Source organism: Dama dama, chromosome 8, assembly GCF_033118175.1.
Source record: "Dama dama isolate Ldn47 chromosome 8, ASM3311817v1, whole genome shotgun sequence".
NCBI lineage: Eukaryota > Metazoa > Chordata > Mammalia > Artiodactyla > Cervidae > Dama > Dama dama.
Window position 1 is genome coordinate 16568815 of NC_083688.1, and position 23857 is coordinate 16592671.

Consider the following 23857-nt stretch of genomic DNA (forward strand, 5'->3'; position numbering starts at 1 on the left):
CTCTCCTTAAATTAAAAAAGAGAGAGAGAGAAAAAAGAAGAAAAGAGTGAAAAACTGACTCTGAATTAGACCAAGTCTTTTTTTTTTTAATTAGACCAAGTCTTTATACATATCAATTTACAGGGAATACAGAAGACCAAAAAACACATTATATTACACAGAGGTGCAGTGGGGGTGGGGAGGGCAAAGCAAGATATGGAGGAAGAACCTGCATTAGTAGAAAATACACTAATACTCTTTAATAACAATTCATAAGGCTTTCATTCAGTTGTTTTAGATAATTCTGACACAATCCATAAGGCTTTCATTCAGTTGTTTTAGATAATTCTGACATTCCTTGAATGTTAGTTTTTCTATGTAAACATTTATCTCTTAAGGTAATGTCATAAAATAATTTATCTTGTTTTAATGCCTTTGGATCAGTATAATTAAGTATTTAAATGACTAATCCTTGATCAGCAGTAAAAGTTCATCATATTATCAAGTGTGAAAGAGATCGCCAGTCGAGGTTGGATGCATGAGACAAGTGCTTGGGGCCGGTGCACTGGGATGACCCAGAGGGAAGGGATGGGGAGAGAGGTGGGAGGGGGGTTCAGGATGGGGAACACATGTAAATCCACGGCTGATTCATGTGAATGTGTGGCAAAAACCACTACAATACTGTGAAGTAATTAGCCCCCCATTAATAAAAATAAATGAAAAAAAAATTAAAAAAAAAAGTTCATCTGTCTCCATGAACATTTCCTGCTCTATTTTTTGGTTAGTTTATAAAAATTTAGAAAGTGAATAAGAGATTTAGAGATTAAAAGAGGGGTGATAGTATACACTTTGAACTTTGTTTTCATCTCAATATAAAAAATACATAAAATATTATCAGAAAAATAACTGAAAAAGAAAACAGTTTCATCTCCCAAAGACAGTGTCCCTTGAGATTCTGTATCCTAAGCTACTGCTATTTGCAGTTTTTAAGTTAGTTTTTACTGTAGTTTTTTACCATCAATTTAGTATTTAAAGAATTATCTACTACATGCAAAGTACCACAAGGAAAACAAAACCACATAGACCCTGCCTCAAACCTTATGACTTTAATCCTATCTTTAACATTTCTTTTTTTACCATCTTACTGTACTTTGAAAAACTAAAAATTATTATAGTTTTAGATAAGCTTGTGGTATGTTTCCAAACAGATTAATAGCTTTCAGGTGATGTCAAAATGGAATGAAATCTTCTCAAAAGAGGTGAGAAGAAAGTAGATTCATAAGATTTATATAAAGAAATTGCTACATCACTATAAGAAGTGAAAGTGGAAGCCACACAGTTGTGTCCGACTCTTTGTGACCCCATGGACTATACAGTCCATGGAATTCTCCAGGCCAGAATACTGGAGTGAGTAGCCTTTCCCTTCTCCCGGGGATCTTCCCAACCCAGGAATTGAACCCAGGTCTCCCGCATTGGAGGCAGATTCTTTACCAGCTGAGCCACAAGCGAAGCCCAACAGTACTGGAGTGAGTAGCCTTTCCCTTCTCCAGGGGATCTTCCCGACCCAGGAATCAAACCAGGGTCTCCTACATTGCAGGCGGATTCTTTACCAACTGAGTTATCAGGGAAGCCCATAACAAACAACAAAGCTCTTAAAAATCTGAGTGCACTTCTGAACCTACTGTAACATTCAAAAAGTTACAGCATTATCAGCATGTCTCCGAGCCCTGCCATTTATATGAGCAAACTAAGAAATGAAAAATTCACTAGAGGGGGCTCAACAGCAGAACTGAGCAGGGAGAGATAATATTATCTTTCTCAGATTAACTGAGAATTGAAATTAGCTTGGCTGAGACAATCCAATCTGAAGAGTAGAAAAAGAAAAGAATAAGAAATACAAACAGAGCCTAAGAGAACTGTGGGCATCACAAAACATACCAAAACATGCCTAATAGGGGTCCCAATGGGAGAAGAAAAAGAGAAGGCTGAAAGAATACTTAAAGAAATAATGGCTGAAAACATCCCAAATTTTGATGAAAGACTAGAAACTTAACAAACTCCAAGCAGGATAAACTCAAGAGAACGGTAAACAAAAAAAGACAAAGACTACACTCTAGTAGGAGACAGACAATAATAAGTGATAAAGTTAGTAAAAAGCGGAAAGCTCTATGGAGAACAAAAAAAGTAAATCATGGTAAAGGGTCTTGGAAGAGCCAAGAGAATGGGGCATTTTGCAGCATTCATTGGTGCAGTCAGGGCACCTTCAGGGATGAGGTGACATTTAAGCGAAGACAAGAAGGCAGTGAAGAAGTGAGCCAAGTGGCTATCCAGAGGAAGAATACAGGTAGTAGAAACAGCTCATGCAAGTGCCCTGTGGCAGAATGACACCCAGCATGTTTTAGGAGGGGCAAAGACGCCAACAGTTTGACGGTAGTGAAGAGGGAAGAGGAGATGAAAACAGGGGCAGGTTATAGGAAACTGGCTTTTACTATGAGTGAAATGAAGGACTATCAGGATTCTAAGCAAAGGAATGACATGATCTGACTTGTTTAAAAACGGTCATTTTGGCTGCTCTACTGAGACCAGAGGTAAAGGGAGAAGAAAGACCAATTAAGAGGCTACCTCAGAAATCTGGTTAAGATATATCAGTGACTTGGAAAAAGTTCTAGTCATGAACATAGAGGGGAAAAGTTTGAAATTTGCCACCTGATGTGAAGAGTCAACGCATCAGAAAAGACCCTGATGCTGGGAAAGGTTGAGGGCAGCAGGAGAAGGAAACAGAGGACGAGACTGTGGGATGGCATCAATGACTCAATGGACATAAGTTTGAGCAAGTTCAGGGAGATAGTGAAGGACAGGGAAGCCTGGCATGCTGCAGTCCATGGGGTCACAAAGAGTTGGACACAACTAAGCAACTGAACAACAAAGAGTTATTTCAGTAGAGTGTTGGGGATAAAAATCTGATTACAAGGGTTACAGACTGGGTAGGTAGTAAGAAGGAAAGTGAAGTAAAAGTTGCTCCAGGCCAGAGTGAGTAGCCTTTCCCTTCTCCAGGGGATCTTCTCAACCCAGGGATTGAGCCCAGGTCTCCTTCATTGCAGGCGGATTCTTTGCCAGCTGAGACAGAAGGGAAGCCCAAGAATACCGGAGTGCAGCCTATCCCTTCTCCAGGGGATCTTCCCGACCCAGGAATCGAACCAGGTTCTCTTGCATTGCAGGTGGATTCTTTACCAACTAAGCTATCAGAGAAGCCCAGTAAGAAGAAAAAAGGATAGGCAATTATCTAAAGAAGTCAAATGATGAAGGAAAGAGACTGAAGGGACAAAGAAAGGTTTTATTTTTCATTAAGTGGTAAACCTGTACACATCTGCAAGAAAGAAGTTAAAGCTGAGAAAACGAATATTTAAGGCATGGATTCTACGTGTGAAAAATATACTTTATTTAGCAAGACTGTAAATAATATCATAAAGAGCTGGGATTAAGAACTTAGGTAGAAGTTAGTTATGGAAAAGAGGGATGACAACATGATCCCAAAGAATAGGATGGATGAAAAGACATTTTAAGAAGAAGTTGAAAGCTGACTGAGCTTTCAGATTGGTTTAAGCCTTTCATGAAAATAAGCGGTAAATTCAGTCATCAGGGGAGTATGAGCACAGAGTTTAAGGAGAACAGACTAAGTCTGAAATAGCTACTCTTACTAAAGTTTAGTTATTTCACTGATCTCATCAAAAAAGAATGAATAAGAAAGAAATGAAAAAAAAAAAAAAGTCAAGATCTATTCGAGCTGCAGTGCAGGCCCTGTTGAAGTGTGCTAGTCTTACCTCTACCATACCTATATTATAAGTGAGTGAGTCAAGTTGCTCAGTCGTGTCCGACTCTTCACAACCCCATGGACTGTAGCCTACCATGCTCCTCTGTCCATGGGATTTTCCAGGCAAGAGTACTGGAGTGAGATGACATTTCCTTCACTATCAGTATACTGTTTCCACTCTTTTTGCCCCGCCCCCCTCCGCCCCTTCTTTCAACCTGGCTTCCTCTCCTCCCTTTGAAATCTTTTGAGGACCTGAGAGATTTTCATTTACTTTTAGTACTTGGATCTGAAGTTCTGTGTCTCTATAGGAGGTTTTCTGAGACTGTAATCTTGTATTTAAGGGAGTGTCTGATTAGGAGAATCAGACTGGAGTGTCTGATTAGAGAAGGAATGGCAACCCACTCCAGTATTTTTGGACAAAATTCCATGGACAAAGGAGCCTGGTGGGCTATACAGTCCATGGGGTCGCAAAGAGTTGGACATGACTGACTGACTATCACTCACTCACTCATACTGTTTGCATCCCCCATAGATTATAAATTATATATAAAGGCAAAACATGCTTATTCTATTCTTCACTGTAACTCCACAAGCAAATGGAGCTCAACAACTACTTTACACACGAATGAATATGCAAGGAACATAATCTACATATTGTCAAAAATTCATTAATGTGTTAAGTGTTTGAAAGATATCATGACTGAGAGGTAAAAACTATCCTTGGCTGATATTTAAGTTGTCTTCCTAGACCTAAAAAAGATACTACACTGCCTCTTTAAGTAGAAGACAATCTGTTCAATAAAACAAAAGGTATCAGGGATAAAATTCAGTATTTAGGGAGAAAGGCACCAATTAGACGTTTTGGTTACAGTCAGATTAGCATTTGAAACTGACCTTTAAGCAACTTAAGTAAGAATAATTTATCTGGAGTTCTTGATAAATTAATTTATTTAAGTTAATTAATTAAATAAATTTATCTAGTTCTCTAAATAACATATCCTACACAGTTTCCAGATATTTGAAATCTCAAAAAAAAAAAATGCATTTCACTTATTCCAGTCATCCAGAACAGAGCTGAATAAAGATGATTTAAGCTCTCAGCTGGTAAAGACTCCGCCTGCAATGCAGGAGACCCCGGTTCAATTCCTGGGTTGAGAAGATCCACTGGAAAAGGGATAGGCTACCCACTCCAGTATTCTTGGGCTTCTCTGGTAGCTCAGATGGTAAAGAATCTACTTGCAATGAGGAAGACCTGGGTTCGATCCCTGGGTTGAGAAGATGCCCTGGAGAAGGGAAAGGCTACGCACTCCCATATTCTGGCCTGGAGAATTCCATTGACAGAGGAGCCTGGCAGGCTACAGTCTATGAGGTCGCAAATAGTTGGACATGACTGAGCAACTTTCACTTTTATTTGAAGCGTTATTAAATATGTGGTAGTCATCACTATATCAATTATACCACACAAGAGTTGTGGAAGGCTGAGTTACGAGAGCTACAAGTCTCTATTCTGAATAGAACTACATGCCTATTCTTTTTAATTCCTGTTTTTTTCAGTTGGCCCTGTTTGCTTTACCAAAGAGCTGTCCATCTTTTAATCTGTTACTCTATTTTGAAGAACAGAGGGAAATGTGTTTGTTAAAGCTGTCTCAAGAGTGAATTTATCACTGAATATTCTTTTGTACTGTTTAGATTTACTACCATGGGCAAATTTTTTTTTTTTCATTAAAGACAGGGGAAAGACAAGTTTGTGTGTGTGTTTAGTGTTAAAAGATTTGAAGTGGTGACTTACAGACAGTCTTCTACCTAATGTGCATGAGGTTTTAGAGCACAGATTTAGTTATTTGTCAATTAGATTCATCTACTGTTTTATTTAGTATTATTATTTTGCCTTCTGATTGTCAACTATGCTTCTAATAGCTCAAAGTTGTTGTTAACTACAACAAAAAGTAGTTCTTCTACTTTTGGTCCCTAGCCATTAAGCTAATTAAAAATACAAATATAAATAAAAACATTCTAGGAGCCAATTTTAACTACTTTTAGTTAAGGTTTAAAAAAAGAAGTGAGTGAATGTGGGCAGAAGGGTTAGTGCTGACACAGAATTATATAATAATAATGGTCAGTACATTTGTAATATACTCAATGAATATTTTAAAAACCTTATCTGTAAACACAACTTGATGAAGGTTTACTTCATACACGTCTTTTCATTAAATACAGTGGTGCTCTTTCCAATCTGACATTGCTCATTTGCAGACACCCCCTGCCTGCATGAGCACAGAAGCCAAACTGGCTCAGAATGAGCTCTATTTATTTTAAGGTAGTCCCATATTCCTGAAGAGAAATTCTGGCACATTAAAATTTATCTGATTGTTCTTGAGGATTGTTTTGTCTTCACCCAAAATTATTAGTAAACATTTTTTTCTAAAATATTGAAGTCTAAGTTAAAATAAAGCAGCAAATATTGAATAAAATCTGAAGTGCTCAGTAGAACTGAACAAAATATTTTCTGGTAACTTTCACACAAGCTAAGGAACATAAATTTGAAACTGCATAAATGCTATTGCCAACAGAGAAGTAATTAAATAACTTAAAAATACGAGTGACCTACAATGATCTTTTATTTATTTCTGTGTAGCATATGGGATCTTTAGTTCCCCAACCAGGGATCGAATCTGCATTCCCTGCACTGGAAGCATGGACTCTTAACCACTGGACCAACAGGCAAGTCTCCTATTACATAATCTTTTAAAGGGAAGCTTTGAAGCAATGAAAAAGTCTCTTCTCAAACTTATATATGCATGTAGAATTCAAACCTTCCTGTGTTCTTCTATATAAGGTTGTAATCAGAGCAAATTAATTATGTTCCACAACAAAGCCATGAACGCTGCATAAGAAACATGTTTCACTGGTAGAAATTAAAACTCTGGAAATCACTTTAAGGCTCACTGGGCAGAATCTCCACAGAATTAAAGCTCCAGTATCTCTAGACTGTATCTTATTTTTTCTCAATTAGGAAAAACAGCCTAGGGTTAATTGAAAACAAAACTATCTTAAGCTATAATGACATAGTTATCACAGTCCCCCAAATTAAAGACAGCTCTTAAGAATATAACTCGAATAAGGATCATGAATTGGTTCAACATACTTAACTGGTGGTTTTATGAATTATAATGAATGCTGCTACTCTCTAAAAATGAATGTATCGAAGATGAAACAACCTCCTTGGCACGCTTACAGCTACACAACAGATTTGTATGATTGCAAGCACCAGTGCTAGAGGCTCAGAATAAGTCAACGGGAGGAGTACTCCCACCACAGCAGCAAGCAGGTCTCCTGAGTAGATCAGATGACATGCTTAGGAGAGTAACCCGCAAATAAGAGGTAAGTACCCAATAGATAGTTAATCTAAAGCCTTTTTCTTTTCCTTCTTCAAAAACTCTGCTACCATAATTTTTTATTTCTATTCAGTGCTTTAAAAACCAAAACGAAAAATTTAGAAATGTTAAAGGGAAGATTTTAATGTGGGATTTGTAAGGCTTTATGAAAAAATGATTTAATCTTCCTCCTTGCCTCAGAAACTGGGAAGGTTAAGAAAAAAAGAAATTACTACTTAAAAAAATAACTGGTTCAAACTTGACATAAAGTGATAAATTCAGAAAATATCTGTGCAGAAACATGCTTTCTTTGAAAGATGAAACATGTAAAAACAATTATTTGGATCCTACGAATACTTTCTCCTCTTCTTTCAAACGATAAAGGAGTTCTAGAAACCCCAGTTTTTTAGAATGAGTTACAAAAATGTTTCATAAAAAATGGCATTTATATGAGTATTAAAATAAACTTGATCAGACCAAATCTAATTACAAATAAGGATTCCTATGCTGGTAAATCACAGCAGGGCAGGGGGGTCGGGTGGGGGGCTTGGAGTGTTTCTAGGTAGAAGGCCAGTGTGTATGAAAAGTTCTGTTTGGTGTTTGGATGTTTCTCATCTTCTACACATATTCTAAAGTAAAGGTAAAATGACAATTAGGGGTCAGGAAACACCTAGGTTTTCATTACACCACTGAAAAAATTAATGTATCTCCCACTTCAATAATTGGAACATATCAGGCATATATATGATTCTAAGAACTGGCTGTATTGTCACAAATGCACAAGAGACCTATCGAGAAGGGAGGGGCTGCTAATAAATTCAACTGCTTTTTTAAACTGGGTTTTATTAAGAAATAAAGAAAATAATGCAATTGATATATTTTATATCTAGGGAGAACTCTCTGGCATTCAAATTCAAACTCGACTCCACCACAACAAGAAAAAAAAAAAAAGAGGGAGAAAGAGAAACCAAAAAATAGTCTGTTTTTTTCCCACAGCTATCAGTTTCTTTCACTAAGCCTTCGGAAACCTGAGCCTCTGCAGAACACTAACCACTCGGGCCTTACCTACAGACATGGACAGATGTACGTACACTTTCATTTTATAGAGTTTGAAATTCTCTTTCTAAGGAAGGAGTCAACTTTGGCCTTGAGTGTTTGGCATGGGTACAAAGCCTTAAAAAAGCAGATGACTGGTCAAGCTACTGACCATGCTGATCACTGTCCGGAATCAGATCAAATCAAAGAAAAACAGAGAATGGCTTTCTCTTTTAGAATATTCGAGCAACGCACAAGTCCTGAGCATGTTTTGCAGAGCTCATTTGACCACTTAATCTCTTCTAACTGGTCTGGATTACAGACAGAATCGATAACAGAGAAAATGAAACAGACTGGTGAGGAACAGGGAAATAAGCCACGATGGGCAGCTCTTCTGATACTCATGGTGATAATACCCACAATTGGTGGTAACATCCTTGTTATTCTGGCTGTTTCACTGGAGAAAAAGTTGCAGTATGCTACCAATTATTTCCTAATGTCCCTGGCAGTGGCCGACTTGCTGGTTGGATTGTTTGTGATGCCGATTGCCCTCTTAACAATAATGTTTGGTAAGTATTTCACTTTGTTCCTGCCATCAAACCACAGAACTATGATATACTATTAGAGAAATGGATACTCATTCAGGGTTTAAATATGAACTTGGACTATTTAAAGATATAGGGAGTAAACAGTTCCTCAGTTTTCATCAGTATGGTTGATAATCAGTTTTAAAGAGCAAAAATAATTTCTTAAACAATTCTATTCCCTCTCAGTCACCTAAAAAAATCATTAAAAAGTCATCCAAGTTAGCAATATTCATATATTCTGAATGTATTACCTAAAACTTCTTGTGAAGAATAGATGACTCTATACTTTATCCCATTACTAGTACTTTTTTTTCTTGATAAAGCAATAGCTAGGACACTACTGTGACAGTTAATGTGCTGGGTTAATTATTAATAATAAGGTCTCTGAATCAGTAAATGCCAATATAAATCTCTAAACTCAAATTTCAATTGGAATTGTTCTGAAAAGTCTTGCTATAGCTCTTTATAGTTTGTGTACTTAAACTAAAGTGTTACACATGTGTCGTGTTAACAAAAAATTATGTTTAGTTGCTGAAGGAATGGTCTGGCTCAGAAAATCCCAAGAGATGATCCATCTGTTTAGTTTTTATGATTTCTGACTATTCATGTCCTTGATGTATGTTAGACGAATAAGACCTCTAAGTTATTAAAATAAATGACCAAAATCTGAGTTATTACAATAACTTAAAACACAATTAAAACTGAAATTTTAGTTTGTCATGATAAAAAAGAAAATGATACTAAAATGATGCAAGTAGTTTATGATTCATGCATATCATTTCTAGTTATATAATTTGGGTAAATACAATTCTGATGATGAACTATGAAGGCTCTCAAGAATCAGCATTAAGAGGATATATAACTTAATGCTTGACATAAATTGATAGTCCATTCATTAATTGCTAAAGAAGATGATTATGGCAAATAGAGCTTTTTAGAATTGCTTATATGGTGAAGATAAAAATATTTCAGGTTATATAAGAAAAATTTATTAACTAGAATTAGATTGCATATTTGATTATATTCAGGTTAAATGTTATATTTTTATAAGTAATTACAGAAATGTATCTAATATTAATACTTGATCCCTCAAATACAATCAGATGGTGACAGGCTAAAACTTCCCATTTTTAGCTATGTATTAAATTCTTTGGCAGGACAGACAATAATGTCTTTTCTGCTTTAAAAGATTCTCTCATCATTAGTATTGTCTATCCCCTCTCTTGTAAGTTTGTAAAAATCTAGTGCAACACACAACCATGGAAGATGATTAAGAAATCTTACTCTATAGGAGAGCCTAAACAATCTTAATTCTGAATAAAGTTTAAAAGAAGTAAATGAGGATTATGTCGGAACATTTATGCATATTTGGTAAAGACTGTACAGGCACCAATTCAAATTCTTACCTCCATGTGCACAATAGTTTAATGTGTGAAGTTACTCTTTAAATTGTGCTTTGTTAGGCATACAAATGTTAAAATGTTAAAATATTAAAATGTTAACATGCTCATCCCAACTATGACAAAATTTAATTGATATGTTGAATAAATGAGACTGATATGTATTTTAACTTTAAAATCCATGAGTTCATAAATATCAATCATCTATTAGTATTTGCAAAATACTGTTGTAGACATTTAACCAACAGTTAAACAGTTAAGGAATCTTAAAAGGCAAAGTTTCATGGCATTAAAGTAAGCTGATAAACAAAATAGAAAAGCAGGTAACAGTGATAATCCCATGTATTTCACAGGAAAACAGCAGGCATACTGCAGCTGAAAACTAAGTTTATATTTAAATATTCGGGCCCAAGATATTCTTAGCTATAATGGCAGAAAACACAACATATTTTAACATACAATATGTAGAACGTCTTCCTATCTATGTTCAAAAAATTATTATATATATACACTTTTAACTTCATTTTGTTCAAATGTAAATTTTTAATTACAAAATAAACTTTCATAGCCCCAAACATTTCTGCTATCAGTAATTAAGCTGCATAGAAAGGTTAGTAGATTTTTAAAAATAAGCTAACCTGGGAACCACTATTTAAAATATTACTGCATAATTCATTATTGAAAACGTTCTATTTCTATGAGAAAATGTATGAGAAAATGCAAGTTGCCCTCTTAAAAGCTTCAAAAGGATGCATTCATAAACTTGGAACTGCACATATTATAAATGGGGACCTGAGTTCAAATACTGTGATTTTTTAATAGCCTTTCATGTGTTAACTAAATCAATGCATTTATAAGAATTTCTTTAACTTTCAAATGCAGGAGTAGATTTTGTGCATTTTTCTTTCATTATAAGGAAAATCTTCAGAATTTCTGAAGTCTGTACAAACAAAAGTATCCCTGGTTATGGAAATTAAAAAAAAATTAACTATCACTATTTGTGATAGGAGTTACTTTAGTTATCTTAGGGAAATTCAAAGGAAGTAACACCAAAACTTTATATTCTAACAATATTAAGTTTAAAAAAAAGGACAGCACTGACAATTTTAAAGTGGTTTTTATGCTGATTAACATTTTATCTAACCAATAATGTGTATAATATTTGATTATACATTATTTGAATTTCTATTTTACCAAGATTATGATGACTGATATAACACGGTTTTTCAAATAAACTGTGCTACATTAACTTTTCTGTCACTTCTTCCTCTTTGGGAGCATTGGACTTAACCTTTACTTTCCAGTTCTTTCACTGTCTTGTCTACAATTCTTAAAAATCATGATCACAAATTAGTAGCGTATAATATAAGGCTTGAAGATGCTTAGGTTAGACATACTTGAGTAGAACGCAAAGGAAAAAAAGAGTATCATATGCCAGTATAAAAAAAGACATGATATTCACAGTTTAAGAATGTCTCTGAACTTTTCCTTCTCCCATTAAACAAATTATTTAAAATGTAAAGGGAGAAAATATAACATTTGGTCACCCATTGGTCATTACTGGCTTCTTTATAACAAATCTAAAACAATGTTTCGTGATCTGTAAGTTGAAACAGTATCTGCGGTACAGTTGAAAGTGGACAGATAAAATAGCTGAAATATGGGGGTTCATTTGAAGCAAGATACCATATGCTTTGAATCCTGGTTCTCTCGTATTGGCTTAGGCAAGTCACTTAACAATATATCAGAACTCAAGCACCCTGTGTGTAAAATGGCTGTGCTAAATCTTCCACTGCCACTATCTTGTGAAATTGTCAAGTAGGTCCCAGCATGTATTATACATTAATAATTGGCAAGTATTTGTACAACATGCAAAGGGTTTATATACTTAAATACAATATTTAGTTTAGATGTGAGTTTGACCAGAGATGAAATAAACGTATAGCAGTAAAAGAGAAAAAAATCAGTTATTTATTTATACAGTGAAATACTGTTCTACCTAACTCTTAAAGAAGGGAGCAAAGCAATTAAAGGCACTTCTTTCTGGAAAATGGAAATTTAAAAAAACCAATGTAAAATTTTCACAAGTATTAAATCACTCAAAACATTTATAACACTATATTAGACATTTAACCCCATGATCCTTCATATGCTCAAATGCAGTGAAAAAACAACAACAACAAAAACAAAGAAGCTTTGTAATAAAAATTTAAGCACTGATCTAGCAGTCTTTTCCAGAAGATAAATATAGGAACATAAAAGTTTCTAAGATTGAAAAAAAAAGAAAAATACTTGAAAACGATGTCCTTTTTGGACGTTAGGGCAATTCAGGACTTGTCCTGCTGCAGTATCTTCAAGAACTATGTACCTCAATGAACAGAGTCCCCTTGGAATGGCTTTAAAAACAGGCTTTAAATCCTCAAGAGGGAAATCTTTTATGCCCCAGATTCAGAGATTAATGTCAATTACTTTCCAAACTACCGGCATAACTCAGCTTTTCAAACTAAAAACCTGCCCCAAGGATAAGCAGGTTTCAGATGAAAATTAGTCTATGTCATCAAGAAGCCAAGTTTGTGGTTTAAAAATTCAGGTTTCTATACCAGTTGAAAAGAAAGCCAAACAAACAACTCACTCAAAAGAAAACAAAAGAAAAAAGGCATGGCAATGCGCATAGGTTATTTATGCTTCTTAGCCATATTTCAATACAAATAGTTAAAATTCAACTTTAGTAAAAGGCATACTTTCATGACAAATTTAGTTAAAAGTTGAACAGTTAAAGATGTTCTCATGCCCCTTTTCTGAAGTAGAGTTTTCAATTTAATTGGATGCATTTTGCTACCACAGGCAGGAAGACAAACACTGATTTTATACTGATGATACGGCTCAATGTTTATAAGTGGGACGGTTTTAATGGCTGGATTAGTTGGCTAGTTTCTGCCAAACAATAATAGTAATAAGAACTGACATTTATTGGGTGCTTTCTGTATGCCAGATGTTGTTCTAAACACTTTACATGTATCACTGTATTTAATTCTCAAAGCAGCTCTATAAAATGGTATTACTGTCACCCTCATTTTACAAGGGAGGACATAGGAATAAATAAGTGATATGATCTGAACCTAGGAGAACTAATTCTAGAATTCACACTCTTTTACTCTGCTTTCTCAAATGAAATGAGAAACTGTATCAACCAGAACTGTTGCATTTGGCAAGCAGGCAACATTTTTATCTGAAATAACTTGATCTAACAGGAGGGCCACAGAATTTTATCTAGTGACAAGGCAGAACCCAATATTGTTTTAGAGTTATATTTCATATTAAATGATACATATTATACAATTTAAATGCTTGCTTTCTTATGTAATAGTTTTAATTAAAAAATTAGATCCTCAGGAATTTAGTTTAAGTATCTGATAACTTATTTCCCTTAGATTCTTAGATACACTTTTCTGTTTATGTAAATCTTAACTTCCATTTTAAATAATACATTACATCCTTATGGAAATAAGTTAGACATAATACATTGCAACAAATAAATGAAATTATAAATCTTTAAAACCTTTTCCAGTTACTCTGAGTAGTAATAAACTTTTCTGACCTCGCGCCTGTCAAATTAATACTAACTGAGAAGACAATTTTAGAATAGAAATATCTGGACTAGGAAAAGTCCTTTTATAAACTGAGAATGTCTAGAGCTGGTTTTAACTTACATAAATTATTATATTACATGAATTCTACTTAGGCAATTATTTTGGCTTTGAATAAAAGATTTCTATAATTTAATCCAATCATCTGTTACTTTTGTTAAGTTTCATAAAAACAGCCTATTCACTAGAATTTCATGAAACCTGGAATCATAAAGGTTAAACAAAAAGATCTATCACTTTTAATCCTAAATCTCAGTCTCTTTCTTAAAGAAAATTCTCTATCATGCTTCAACAATTCTACTGTTACCGATTAAGAAAGCAATGACTAAAGCACTAAAATTCTAATGACCTGCATTAATTTTAGAACCCCTTTCTGCTCCAAAATTGTAGAGTTTATATATCCATTTTGCTGGAAAACAAAGCTAACAAGGCTTCATAGGCTTAGCTAAAATCAACACTAAAGAGCTTTCCCTCTTAGTTCACAATTAGAAGTATGTAGGTCAAACAGTTCAATTCCAGAGACATGTACTTTTAATATGAGAGTTCTATTGTGGCCTGCTGCTCAGGGCTACTAGATTTCTGACCAGAATTTTCCAGATGTTAACTGAAAAGAATACAATCCAAAATTAGAATAGCTAAATAGGCAAGTGTATGTTATTAGCAACCCACTTTAAAAGATGCAGGCATTTTAAAAGAGGAAGCCTAAGACATAAGACCTTAATTATCTGCCTTTTAAAATCTTTAACTATGATCAGTATCTCTGTAGCTCTAGATTTGAGTATTTTTCTACTTGCTGCTCAGTTCTAAACCTGAACTTCAGGACAGTTTAAATGCAGTTTAAAATGCAGCCTCACTTTAAGTAGTTTCCACTGCAAAACTATCTCAGTCATATATGATTCTTTTCGCTCTATTTAGACCATTAGTTTCCTTAAGCTCAGGTCAAAGAATACACTGCTGCCTTTGACTGTTCAAGGTCCTTTCCCGCTAGTTAAAAAGAGAACAGAACACCACAGCTAAGAGGGAGAAAATCTAACTGATTAGATTCTTCCTAAACACAAGTTTCTCTGCCATATTTTATTTCATTTATTTTGAACAGTCTCCCATTAAGTTCTTTTTTATAAGGAATTCTGAGTGCCTATCCTATGCCAGCAAACCCAATAAACAACCTTTTCAAGAAAGCGGTGCTTCTCAAACACTAACCTGCATGTAAATCACCTAAGGTATTTCCTTCAACTGCAGTCTGATTCAGCAGGTAGGGATGAGGCCCAAGAGCCTGCAGTTCTAAAAAGTTCCCAGGTGTTGCTGATCCTTGCAGATCTGAAAAGCATATTTTGGGTAGCAAGATCCTAAAGAACACTTTCAATTAACATTTAAATTTTAGTAAATTTTGATAAATAAATGCTCTCTCTCAGATTTAAAGACTTAACTGTACCTGATTTTACTCATCTGCAAAATCAGTGATATAATCTCTAAGGTCCCTTCCTGCTCAGTGACTATTTTATCATCTCCATCCCTTGTGAAGTCGCTCAGTCGTGTCCGACTCTTTGCGACCCCATGGACTGTAGACTACCATCCCTTATTCCCACCCCAATTCAATGAAGTAGGAAAAGCCTGATTAAAGTAATTTACTTAAAAGTATGAATTATTCCCTCCATCTGATGCTTTAAAGCCTTTTTAAAGAATCTGCCGAAGATGGAACCAAGTACAAAGGAATCATTTATTCTTTTTTTTTTTTAAATCTCATACTGATTTAAAAAATATTTTAATATTCCTGTTAGGAATGCCACATACCAACTGCGGAAGCAGAAGGCACCAATGGGAGTATTTGTCAGCCTTGCTAGCTATTTTTGTGAAATACCCAAATATTTTTCACTGAGATCCTTCCTGATTCTTGAAAAAAAAAAATATTCAAGTCTATCTAAAATCTCTTTCCCTAAATTATAGTCTTTATTTTTGGTGGGGGTGGGGGTGGGTGTCTAGAATACTAACGTCTCTCCACCCCTCAGGCTTCCTGAACTTAAACAGTTTACAACTAAAGGGTCTCTTGGTGCTCTGAAATACTGAGATAATCTTCGTTCCCCCTCCAATTACCTCAATCATTTTATACCTGTCAAAGTCAAGATACACTTTGCAAAAACCAGGAAAAGTAGTTTACATTTCGTCAGTGGACATACAATAATTAAACCATAAAAAGGGTTTAGATAATCTCATATATATGGCATTTGTTCTACAAAGAAGCAATGTGCTTTTATAGAAGTTCTACAATTTGTGTATTTATAAAAAGGATTCTAACTGAAATACTCTAGGGCAAATGCTATAATAAATTTTAGTTGTTTTAAAACTACAAAAAAATACACTAGTGAGTATATAAGTACAATGTGTAGTCTACCAAATTCATATATGTATGGATACTCTTCTAAGTAAGTTTGTTGGAAAACTATGTAGAATATTCAATAGCATATCCTAAACCTGAAATTTTTTAAAAAATTTAATATTCTAAAATGTTTAAGACTGTATGAGGTATAGAATAAATGCTTTTTATATGAGTTGTTAAATAAATTAATTACCATGCCTAATAATGAGATGTTCTTTTAAACCCAAAATCTGTATTATTATCTCAAGTGCTTAGAGTGAAGGATGGACTTTTGGAAGGGTAACAATCCACTTTTCTCTGGAATAACCTAAAGCCATTCCTTTTGCAAACTTTATTTCATAACTATTTCTGTCAAAAGGAAAACTCAAGTCATTCCACTTAGTTATTTCACCAAATTAGAGTTTGCTATAAACAAGGTTCATGCTGCTAGTTAATACTAGAAATGAGCCCAAATCCCAGGCCTGAGACTCCCATGCCAATATTCTTTTTGCCACATTACACTGCTTCCTCTATCTGGCAAAAAAGTTTTTTTGTTTTTTTTTTTTTTAAATAGCAGTTTAAAAATAAATTTTATCTGAATAGCAAAATTAAGCTGTAACACTACATACATTTTTAAAAAATCACAAAAGAAATAGACAAAAGAGCAAAGGTCAAAATAATGTTAAAAATGCTAAACTGATTTAGAAAGAGTTGTAATTACTATACAAAACAAAATATATTTAAAAGGTGCCATCTACATAAATGTATATATTGTCAACTTCATTATCTGAAGTCTTCTTGGAAGTTAAGTCGTAAAATTTCAGATGAATATTGAAAAAGGTTAAAAAATATGCATCAGTTGAAAAAGAAACTGCAGGAGAATATGTTTTTGTTTTTTTCTTTCTTTCAGAGGCTATGTGGCCCCTCCCACTTGTTCTATGCCCCGCCTGGTTATTTCTTGATGTTCTTTTTTCTACTGCATCCATCCTGCATCTCTGCGCCATTTCAGTGGATCGTTACATAGCCATCAAAAAGCCAATCCAGGCCAATCAATATAACTCACGAGCTACAGCATTCATCAAGATTATAGTGGTGTGGTTAATTTCAATAGGTACGTGGGGAGTGTCAGGGTGTGGGGTGGTTATACAGGCCTTTGGTTCCTTTTGGCTAGGAGATTATCAGGCCTGGTAGTGATACATCAATACAAATCATAACATTACATTCATCATATAGCTTCTAAACCATTCTATCAGGAAAAGGGTGAAAAAGCAGAAAAGTTCATGGCTTGTTGTTGACATGCAGGAAGACTAAATCTGAAAAAGTTTTTGTATTTGTCAACCAATCATTATGGCTTAGGTAAGCATGCAGAATCCTGAAATTTTATTAAAGTAACACCAAAAAATGACTTGCATCTTAAATCACACCTAAGAAAATAAATAGGAAATGAGAAAAAAGAATCATTTTATGTCATTATCAAAGTTCATATAGTCACCTTGGAAATTAATATGTATATAGATTAGACACATTAGTGTCTGTTTAAACAGTGTTTTGAAAACGTTTATAAATTTTTTTTGGCTATACTGCATGGCATGTGAGATCTTAGATCTCCAACCACAGGGACTGAACCTGTACCCCTTGCAGTGGAAGTGTGGAGTCTTAACCACTGGACCGCCAAGGAAGTCCTTGAACGTGTTTAATTAGAAATATTAAGAGAGATACAAATGATGTTCAGAAATAATTTTTGGAAGAAATTATATTTCTTAACTGTTTTATGCGGCTGTGCCCATCTTTAATACTCAAAGATAGCTGCTATATTAGAGTATCTGAGCATGAAGTAAAGCACAAACGGTAACTCAAATGTTTTGTAAGTTAATATCACAAAACAAACAGATTCACAACAGTTACTATGATCATTAACAGTTTGACTAGTATGTTCACTTCCTCCTAGTAAGGAAAATTCAAAGAGGAAAAAAATCGAGAGAGACTTGAAATAATCAAGAGACCTGAAATGCTAGAAAGAAATCTAGTAAAGATGTGACCTCTTTCTCTAATGAGAAAAAAAAAGACACTGGGGGTTAGGGGAAAAAAACAAGAAAGCAAGACACTGAAAATGACCTACATATTCTTGGAATACCAAAGCCAACTCTCTTTTGAAAAGTTTGGAGGTTAAAGTAAGGAGTGTAACTACTCTGGTTTGGGAAGAAATTAAGAGTCAAGAAGAAGTCTGTTTATCTGCAAGCAGTGAGAAAAAGCTAACTTTGGGGAAAGAGGCTGATTGATAGAACAGAAAAGGCCCCTAAAAAGGAAGCTACGGAAAGGACATCAGAGATAATGGGTGACAACTGCCAAAATTTAAAGTGGAGAGAAGGAAAACTGAAGTTCATGTCAAAAACCCCGTATCTTTTTGGTAAGTTCAGGGCAATGAGAGAGAAGGAAGGGGAAACAGTGTGTGCTGCCGCAGGGTGGAAGCGAGGGGTGGGATGGGGGACAGGGCAAAGGTGGAGGGAAAGTAGGAGAAACGGCTCCTTAAGAATTAAAACATTTGAAACTGAAATATATATTTAAGCCAATATACAGCCTGTTGGTAGAAGTTGTACCTCGATTAAGCCTGGATGACATGAATTTATACTGATAAAACTGATCAAATTTACATTGAGTGCTTATATGTTAGACACTAAGAATACAAAAATAAATAAGAAAAAGAATCTTTTCACTCAGGAAGATGGTCAAATAGTAAGTACTAAGTATACAGGAAGAAAAGAATAAAAAGATGACCTCAGATTTATAGCTTACAAGTGATCTTACAAACCTATTTTTTCCTTCTATAGATGAGAAAAGAAAGCTAGAGGTTTTAAATAGTTGGCTTAAAGACTTATGATTTTTGGCCCAAAGGCCAAGATCAATGCCATTTTCATTTCATCACACTCTATGCTGTAGAACCAATGACAATTTAACAACTTTGTAAAAGAAAAGGCAGATAATGATGTTAGTTCAGTTTTTAAATTCTGTAAAGTGCTGAAGAGAGCTCACTTTCTTCTTCTGGATTTATAGTTATCTCAGGTAACACCTGACAACAGTAAGGTCTGAAAGGAGAGTAACAGGGTAAGGTATAAAAAAATACCAGAGAAAACAAATGTTACTGACCAACAAGTTGGTTGAGAAGGTAACGTGAGCCTTGATGGGAGTTAATGCAATGTGGGAAAAAGAGAAGGATGAACTAGAGGTCAAGATAGCTGTGAAAAGAAGTTCTACAGTAATGAAGGGCAGCAGGACAAGAAAGGGAAATAACAGTTCATGATTTTAGATATGGGATAATTTTAAGTGGACTTATGGATGGCTTCAGGAATGCAAACAAATAACTGGAGGTGAAGAGTTCAAGAAATAAAACCTCAGGTGTTAGAAGAATCATCAATGGGATGAAATTATGGAAGATGATAGCAATGGAACAGGGGATAGAAAACTATAGCAAAGGGCTAAAACCATTAAGGAAGACAGATAATATGTCCCAGAGGTTGGCAGAGGATCTAGATGGAGAACAGTGTAAGTAGCTTACATAGGCTTTGAAAGAGAAGTGCTTGGCAGTGGGGGCGGGGGGGGCGGCGATGGGAACAGTGTAATGGTTACTGGAAGTAACAGGACAGAAGGACCAGTGAAATTTTTCTGCAAAGGGCAAGATAGTAAATATTTTGGTCTTACAGATTCTGTATGATTTCTGTCAAAACTACTCAGCTCAGAAGCAGTAGAACAAAAGCAGCCACAAACCATGTATTAACAACGGGTATGGCTGTGTTCCAATAAAATTTCATTTACGAAAATGGAAGGCAGGCCAGATTTGGCCGTTGAGCCACAGTATGTTGACCCCTAGTGAAGAACAGAAAGTATACAGATCATCTTTCTGGTGGTGTACCTGAGAAAAAGCAGACAAAGCAGCAGCCTCCATTAGAAAGGGTTTGAGGAACATATTCTTTTCAAGGTTTCTATGCTACAACAAAAAGGCGATGTAGATGATAGGAATACGTTCAGATTCAGAGAAGTGAATTCTTCTATGATACCTCAAGAATCCTAGAGATGTCTAAAGATCAATTAACTCAGACTTACTTTAAAATATCTGCCGTTTCAAAGGGAAAGGATTAGGGCCAACCCTTGTGTTCTCTTCCTAATAAGCTATTTTACTAATAAGCAAGATCTTATTTAATATCTACTTCATAATATTTAAAGTGTAAGAAAATTAGCATGAAATATATTTCTTTCATTTCTATTGGAGGAAAATGCAATCTTGAAAATAAATTTCAAGATCCACAAACTCTTAAGTAGCATTTAATAAAAAACAATGAACCCTTAGTTTTCCCTAAGAAGTCAGAAAAAAAAAGTTAAAAGACATTCACAAATATCGAAAGATAAACTGTCTGTTAAATGAAACTGTGTAACCTCAGAGATTAAAAAATAGGTATCAACTCAGAACTAAGATACTGCATGAATGTATTCTTAAGTCTTTTGAGCTCAATCACATTGGATATTAAGATAAAAGCAGCTTCTCTTCCACATTCCTTTCCTTAACCTGGGATAGCTCAAGAACCAAAAATAGATATTGAGAAGTGGAGAATATATAAAAACATTCTCTATATCATGGGTACAATATAGTTTTAGGGACGCTTTAATTATACAACTGAAACCACTAACGAGTCTCTTTAAAAACAGCAGGTTTCCCTACTTAATTCTGTTTGTCAAATCTTCCATTAAGTGCTTTGATTCTGCCTTGTGGGTACCAGGAATTAACATATACTAATAGTGAAATGTCAGTAAGACAAACTTTAAAAGGACCTAATCAAAGGTCATAACTCAGTTTATCTTGTTTTCCTTAGGCATTGCCCTTCCAGTTCCTATTAAAGGGATAGAAACTGATGTAGCTAACCCACACAACATCACCTGTGGGCTGACAAAGGATCGTTTTGGCAGTTTCATGCTCTTTGGCTCACTGGCTTCCTTCTTCACACCTCTGACCATCATGATTGTCACCTATTTTCTCACTATCCATGCTTTACAGAAGAAAGCTTACTTGGTCAAAAACAAGCCACCTCAACGCCTAACGTGGTTGACTGTGTCCACAGTTTTCCAAAGGGATGAAACACCTTGCTCATCACCAGAAAAAGTGGCAATGCTGGATGGTTTTCACAAGGACAAAACTCTGCCCAATGCAAGTGCTGACATACTTATGCGAAGAATATCCACAGTAGGAAAAAGGTCAGTGCAGACCATTTCCAATGAACAGAGAGCCTCAAAAGTTCTCGGGATTGTATTTTTCCTCTTTTTACTTATGTGGTGCCCCTTTTTTATTACAAATGTAACTATAGTTTTATGTGACTCGTGCAACCAGACGACTCTCAACATGCTCCTGGAGATATTTGTGTGGATAGGCTATGTTTCCTCAGGGGTGAATCCTCTGGTCTACACCCTCTTCAACAAGACATTTCGGGATGCATTTGGCCGGTACCTCACCTGCAATTACCGAGCCCCCACATCAGTAAAAACCCTTGGAAAATGCTCCAGTAATATCTACTTCCGGAATCCAATGGCAGAGAACTCTATATTTTTTATGAAACATGGAATGCAAAATGGCATTAATCCTGCCATGCACCAGAGCCCAATGAGGCTCCGAGGTTCAACCATTCAATCTTCATCCATCATTTTACTAGATACACTTCTCCTCACCGAAAATGAAGGTGACAAAGCTGAAGAGCAAATCAGTTACGTATAGCCGTAATGGCACAATTTTAATGTAATGATGAGTAAGACGATGAGGAAAATATAAATATAGCAAGAATTATATAAAGAACTTTTTATCATGTATCAAAAATCATCTCTTTAAATTAAGAATTATGTATTAAGATTATACAATTTTCTTTATTTGGGCAAAATTATTCTATTATTAATAAAAAATCATTTTTGTATAGTTGAAAATTAAAACAATCCAGCACCCTGGTTAAATGTTAAGATAGTCAAATGAAATAAAATAAATAAATCAATAAACTTGTTTAGAAAAAAACAATGTCACCATACAAAAAAACAATGTTACGATAAGAATTTATTTAGTTCCTAACTGCATGCAAAGCTATGCCAAGAATGAAATAAACCAAACAAACAAGCATTAACCCTGTCTTCAAGGCCTTAAAAGCATAAGGCAAAACACAGAACAACAGTGATAAGAGGTCTAAAAATAAGAGTATAAAATAATGATCACAGCTGAAGATAAGCTAAGATTTCCATTTACATTTAGGCTTAGTTAAATGTGGGCTTCCCTGGTGCTTCCCATGGTAAACAATCTGCCTGCAATGCAGGAGACCCAGGTTCTATCCGTGGGCCGGGAGGATCCCCTGGAGAAGGGAATGGCTACCCACTCCAGTATTCCTGCCTGGAGAATTCCACGGACAGAGGAGCCTGATGGACTATAGACCATGGGGCCACAAAGAGTTGGACATGACTGAGCGACTAACACTTTCACTTTCACTTTAGTTAAATGCAGCCACAATTTTGCACTGATCAGGCAACTGTCTCGATGAAAGGGGGTAGTAGGGAGGACAGTAGCTGGTTATCACACAAAATAGGATCTTGGAATTACAGGTTAGATGGCTCATACCAGGCATTTACTGAGCAGAGGCAGGTTTACCAGAGGAAGAAAAAGCAAATGAAAACAGTCTTGGGTACATGGACCTTATGTTTCTCAAAGAGCATGTGTAAACTGAAGGCATGGGACTTTAATCCAGGAACCCAAACTTTAATAAATTTGTAAATAAGATCATGGCTGCCCAAGCTTGCTTGAAGAATTGGTTGAACTTCTGGCACAGAATTTTTTATTCATCTGTTTGTCATTTTACTTTGCACTGCTAGATGTGGAATAAATCCAATCTGTGTCATTTACTAGTTATTAATAATTTGAGAACTTGGTTTTCACTGCAGCACCTTAGACAAGTTGATTACATTTAATTTTCTTCATCCATGACGTTTTAGACAAAAGCATTCCTAACATGTTTTCTAGTTTCTACTTCTTATAAGAATCGTATTATGAAGGAAACACACACACACACCAAAACCCTGAATGGCCTTTTAGAAATAAAAAGCAAATAATTCATTAGCTGGATCTGAGTATCCTTGGTAGTAGTCTCAGTGGTAGAGATCTTAGCAAAGCCTAAAAGCAGCTCAAGGAAGACATCTGCTGCTGAAACCGGGAATTGAGCACATGTGTGAGCTACAGTAAAAACAAGGGCAGAAATGAATTTTGCTAATTAGAGATCAAAGCACGGTCAGGTTAAAAGGGGGAAAAAAACAGTTTTCATGAAAGCTCTACTTCCTGTGTGGCAGAATATACACAGGAGGTGACTGAGTTATATGATATAAAATATAAGGTGACTAACAGGAAGAATTAGTAGCCGATAATGAATAAATAAAGGAAGAGACCCTGATGAGTAAGATTCTTTATACAGGCCAATAGTTACTAAGGGTACACCTGAAAGAATATATTTCTCATATGAAAATTATCTTCTCATAAAAAGCCCTCCCTAAAAGGCAAAAATAAAACCATTTATTTTTGTTTTTAAATTGTGTCTAAACTTACAGCAAAAATAAGGAAAGGTTAGCATCACAGGTTGGCTGGAATGATAGGCCAAAGACAACAGG

General features: G+C 35.2%; 2 protein-coding genes across 4 annotated transcripts in view; one reads left to right on the forward strand and one right to left on the reverse strand.

The window, feature by feature from the left end:
* The window catches only part of PSMD1 (proteasome 26S subunit, non-ATPase 1), an 86413-nt gene that overhangs the window by 30048 nt on the left and 32508 nt on the right, over nt 1–23857 (reverse strand). The window lies entirely within an intron of this gene.
* On the forward strand, nt 5230–22554 carry HTR2B (5-hydroxytryptamine receptor 2B). Of its 3 annotated transcripts, XM_061148527.1 has the most exons (4): nt 5230–7171; nt 8161–8768; nt 17097–17297; nt 21049–22554. In XM_061148527.1, the coding sequence occupies exons 2-4, from the start codon at nt 8246–8248 to the stop codon at nt 21939–21941; spliced, it is 1617 nt and encodes a 538-aa protein (XP_061004510.1). In that variant the 5' UTR covers nt 5230–7171; nt 8161–8245; the 3' UTR covers nt 21942–22554. The 3 variants fall into 3 exon arrangements, with proteins under 3 accessions (XP_061004510.1, XP_061004509.1, XP_061004511.1); XM_061148526.1 differs by having other exon boundaries at nt 5230–8768; XM_061148528.1 differs by lacking the exon at nt 17097–17297 and having other exon boundaries at nt 5233–8768.

What these genes read in the sequence shown, in the direction of transcription:
- HTR2B (XM_061148526.1), top strand. Translation starts at nt 8,246, where the DNA reads ATGTACGTACACTTTCATTTTATAGAGTTTGAAATTCTCTTTCTAAGG. An exon ending in CCTCTTAACAATAATGTTTG is followed by an intron (nt 8,769 to 17,096) that starts GTAAGTATTTCA and finishes TCTTTCTTTCAG; the next exon opens with AGGCTATGTGGCCCCTCCCA. An exon ending in GGTGTGGTTAATTTCAATAG is followed by an intron (nt 17,298 to 21,048) that starts GTACGTGGGGAG and finishes TGTTTTCCTTAG; the next exon opens with GCATTGCCCTTCCAGTTCCT.